Raw genomic sequence first — 5,150 nt, forward strand, 5'->3', positions numbered from 1 at the left:
CTGGCAGCCCAGGAAGGTATCTGAAACACTGTGCAAAGGATCATGGTATAAGACATAATGATGAACACAATGTTCAGTCCTGTAGACAGCAGGGTCACAGTCAGCCCATAGATGATGTTGACCCTGATATTGTCACATGCCAATCTGGCAATGCCCTTGTGCTCACAGTAGGAATGGGGAATGATGCTTCTCCCACAATACCTAAGTCTGTGTACCAGGAAGGTGAATGGAAGGCAGATGATGAAGCTCCTGACCATAGGTGCTATGCCAATCTTCCCAGTGACTGAAGAGGTTAAGATTTTGGTGTATCTCAGGGGGTGACTGATGGCCACATAGCAGTCAAATGCCATGGCCAGAAGGATAGCAGATTCTGCCACAAAGATGAAATGTATGAAGAATATCTGGGACACACAGCAACCAAAGGATATATCCATGGACTGGAACCAGAAGATGGCCAGCATCTTTGGGGCTGTGGCTGTGGAGAGCAGCACATCTGCCGAGACCAGCATGGAAAGGAAAATATACATGGGTTCATGCAGACTATGCTCAGTCACAATCATGAACATCAAGAACACGTTGCCTATGACAGCCAAAATGTACATGGAACAGATGGGGATGGAGATCCAGATGTGAAAATCTTTCAGTCCTGGGATTCCAATCAGGACATACCACATATCCTGGGGACCGCTGTGATTATAAGAGGAGGGAGGCATCTGTGGCAGCATATTCCAGACTTGGTACCTTGATCAAAAACCACAGGGCTGAGTCAAGATTGAGGAACAGCCCATTAGGCTGAATGATGTCTGATTAGACTTTTTTTGCCCAATGTATTCTTCTGGAATACAGTGGAAGGACAGTGAGTTGTATTATCTAGCCTACAAGAGTCAGCAAATCTGACTCTTTTCATGGAAGAATTAAAATATATCTTGAAATAAAATAGTTAGCATTTACTAAGTGCTTACTATGTCTAATGGTACTTTCCAAATACAGTTCATTAAATCTTCACAACAGACTGTTGAAAAGACCTTTACAATAATCCTTGACATGGATACTAATATTATTCCTATAGATAAAAGAAAATCCTACAGACTTTCAGCTTCCTGACGTAGGTCCCACTGGATTTAGAATCAGACAGTATGAATTTGAAAGCTTTGATCTCAGCCACCATTCAATACTGCCTATAGAAATAACACTAGATAGAAAGATATGTCATCAGAATTTTCACTGATGATATAGCTGCATAAAACAGATACATGTGAAGTTTTCCTCACTCCTTATGAGAGAAGGAGGGAATGAGGTTTTACCAAAATGGGTTCCAGGTAGTATATGCACATAGATCCTCTTCTGCATTGATTGACCACTGAACTGATGCTAAGGCCTATGCTAGGAATTGAGGATCTACAGTTGAATTCACTGATTCTGGTATATGAATCAACATGCTTCTTTCTTTTTTTTTTAAGATTTTATTCATTTATTTGACAGAGAGAGATCACAAGTAAGCAGAGAGGCAGGCAGAGAGAGAAGGAGAAGCAAGCTCCCCGCTGAGCAGAGAGCCCGATTTGGGGTTTGATTCCAGGACCCTAAGCCATGACCTGAGCCGAAGGCAGAGGCTTAACTCACTGAGCCACTCAGGAGCTCCGAATCAACATGTTTCTTAAAATTATATCATGGACATTAAAAACCTAAACTGCATACAGTGTCAAATTCAGTTAGATTCTTAAATGGATATGCCCTGCATATGGTGAGGAAAAATATTCTCTCCCTTTTGGGTCACTGACTAAAAATTAGACAACATATTTATTATTTCAAAAACCTCCATAGCAGCAAATATTAATGCTTCACATTATGAGATAGAGGTCCACAGTCTTTCAATAAATGGGAGGGAGGTTCATTTACTGGTTATTCTTTTTCTGTCGTTCCAAAGGAATGTAGATAAATGCAGGAGAGAAGTTGGGTGAAAAGAAGGCTAGGAGATGTAACATTGAAGTGGGATGTATGTATGAGGGCTGTTTGCACATAAGCAGGCACATATAACGAGTGTAGAGACATGGATGCAAACAAGTGGACGACAAGTGGCTTCAATCCTCCCCTAATCCCCATTCTCAAGTGAAAACTAGCTGACTGCATTTGCTGAAGAGGAACATAGACTTAAGGGATATTTGCCTTTTATCCCTTGTTTTCACTGGCGTCAGATCATTGTGCTCTATCAATTTACCATGTAAACTTTTATTTTTCATTAAGTGGTCAATATTCTGGCACTTCATTTCATAGAATTGAAATGTGTGGATGTCATTTATTTATTTTCTTTTTTTAATTGAAGTGTAATTTATATACAATATGCCATTAGTTTCACATGTACCACACACCATGATTGGACAAGTATATGTTTTGTTCTACTGGCCATAAGGATACTTCTCTCGCAATGCCATTACAATACCACTACTATATTCCCTATGCTTGCCTTTTATTCCTATGACTTATTAATTCCACAATGGAAGCTACTATCTCCCACTGCCCTTCACCCATTGTACCCATCTCTGTCCCCCTGCCCCTCTGGCAGCCATTAGTTTGTTCTCAATAGTCAATTAAACCTTGTGTTTTGATAGACTTTAGAATATATAATACATAAATGGTGACCCCATTAGGCCTTTCCTTAAGGTGATATGTGATTCTTTGAAAATACTGTAAGAAAATGTTGAGAAGCTTATGTGTCTTGATGTCCTTTGATTACATATATCAATAGTATAACCATTTCACATAGAGTTAAAGTTAATCGTTGAAAATTTCTTTTAAATGGGGTTGCAGGGTTGTGAGAGAAAAGATTAATGTGGGAGTGTGCATAGCCCAGACCTATGCCAGAGTCACATATGTGAGTCAAGTGCAACTATGGGGAGGGGATGTGTAGTGTGGGGGGTTCATAAGGACATCAGAGATGGGGGAGAGGAGAGTCTAAGTGTTGAAAGAAACACAGAAATGGAGGTCGAGGAGAAACAAAACAAATTTTGCAGATGTTCTTCTGATCTTTTGGGACACCAGTGATCTGGTTTATTTTATTTGGTTTTGTTTGGGCAAAGCATTATCACCTGCAGCTACCTAACTTACAGCTCTGGGGCTCCCTGAAGCATTTCTTCACAATATTCCTACTGGCCTATTCTGACTGAATCATGAATGCATGCATGGAGGCAGTGTGTGGTGAGTAGGGACAGTGTAACTCTGGGCCCATAGATTGGATTTAAATACTGGCTGAGTCAAATTCTCACAACATTACCACTAAAATATCTTAATTTGAAGATTAGTCTTCCAATTTAAAATACATAAAAAATATAAATTTAAAAAGTGAATAAAGTCTGAACTTAGTATTTAAAGATGGTTGTTAAATCAACACATTTTTATCCCTGCCATGGATGAATTTAGGGCACTTCCAAAAATGCCATCAGTAAGATCAAAATCATTGTTACTGTGAACTAAGTTCAGGTTTTTGGACAACAGGCTTATGCTCCACTGGACAAGGATGGGACTGGTTTAAAGTAAACACATAGGCCAAGACATACCATCTCACACTAGATACACAACACCCACTGTAATTTTCACCTCCAATTCGTCATGTTAGTTTTATAAGGTGTAGGCAGTTCAGCACAGGGAATGTAATAGGCTTAGCAAAGAGTTTTATTTTTGCCCGAGTGCTAGTGTAACATCATTTTGTATAGGGAGCCTCAGCTTCTTACTCTGTGCTAAGCTCAGCGCCTGCCATATGGTGAATATCCAGTGAACTCTTTGGAAAAAAGGCATGCATGGGTTTGTGTATAGACACATATACATGGTCTTTAACTATTAGGCTTGTTTATCTCCTGAGCCCTATCCTATTACTGGGCCTTACTACAGATTTGGTGCATGTATGCCCAACATTCAGAGCCACGCATCAAAGAGAAACAACCACTGCATAAACATATTCAGAAAGAAAAATATATACTTGTTCACTTTGCAGACAATCCATTTAGGAACAGAGCCCAAAGAGTCACTACAATTGACCAGGCAGTCCAGTCACAGCCACACAGTACCTCAGGGATCAGGGTTGACCCCTGAAACAGAAGATGATCGAGTTCTAGGAATCCTGAGCAGCTCCTGTGGTTTCCTAAGATTTCCTGCCTTGCCTTGCCTTGCCTTGCCTTGCCTTGCCTTGCCTTTTTTCCTTTTCTTTTTCCTGATGTTTTTTTCTACATGTCCTTGCTGAGCAAAAATCAGCTTCTTACCTGTATTTTCTAGGATCCTGAGGATATTTAACTAATTGAGAGGAAAAAAAAAAAGACATATGATGTTCACAACATGGTGAGGAAATGGGGAGCTGGGTATTTATAGCTCCTCTGGGCATCTCTCGGGCTCAAGAGTATCAACCCCCAGAGGACTGAACCCACTCACTCCTGGAAGGAGAGGACCCAGGCTGGCTTCAGGGAGAAGTGCCCCCACCCCATCCTTCCCATGTACCGCATGTGCAGGTTGTCATTTGCACAGCACTCTCGCACACCCAGCTTAACACACACTTGCCATTAAACATGCAGTTCTCCTTTCTGTGGCAGAGACTTCTGCTAGTGCCATCACAGCCTGTTCCCATGGAGCCATCTGCAAATGGAGATGGTCAAGGCCACATGTAGAAGCATTGTATGCCTTTTAGAAGGCTGATAATACTGAATTCTGGCATCTTACTTACTTGACATTTTAAGGCTCCTTGGCTGTCTCTTTCTTCCATGGGTCACCTGGTAGAATTAGCATCAGAAAGGTCAAGAAATGTCATTAGCTACTATAGTGATAGTAGATTTTTTAATTTAAATTCAATTTAGGCAAATGTAACATCAGTAGTTTCAGAGCTAATGTTCCTTAATGTCCATCACCCAATTTATTTGGCTTTTTATTTTGATTTTATGTTCTCTGCTTGACCTTTTATTTTTCTATTTCTTTTTCTTCTTAAACTTTCTCAGTCTTTATAACTATTCTCTAAATGCATTGGGATTACCTGGATTTTTGGCAAAGGTTATAATTACAATTTTAGTTTCAGTTTTCTTTTATTGTTGGTTTTGCTTTTTTTACTTTTCTGCATCTATAAAACATTTTTTTGTCTTTCACCTATCACTGATCCTTATTTTTTTTTATCTCTT

At 39.9% G+C, this 5,150-nt stretch overlaps 1 protein-coding gene across 1 annotated transcript in view; it reads right to left on the bottom strand.

The window, feature by feature from the left end:
• Positions 1-725, bottom strand: part of LOC111140306 (olfactory receptor 52Z1-like) — a 2,836-nt gene extending 2,111 nt beyond the window's left edge. Inside the window, exon 1 of the mRNA XM_022492593.1 lies at positions 1-725. Coding sequence (XP_022348301.1) covers positions 1-725 — 725 coding nt within the window.
• Positions 726-5,150: the final 4,425 nt, after the last annotated feature.

Source organism: Enhydra lutris, unplaced genomic scaffold (assembly GCF_002288905.1).
Source record: "Enhydra lutris kenyoni isolate GAN:26980312 unplaced genomic scaffold, ASM228890v2 scaffoldscaffold478, whole genome shotgun sequence".
In the NCBI taxonomy this organism is placed as follows: Eukaryota; Metazoa; Chordata; class Mammalia; order Carnivora; family Mustelidae; genus Enhydra; species Enhydra lutris.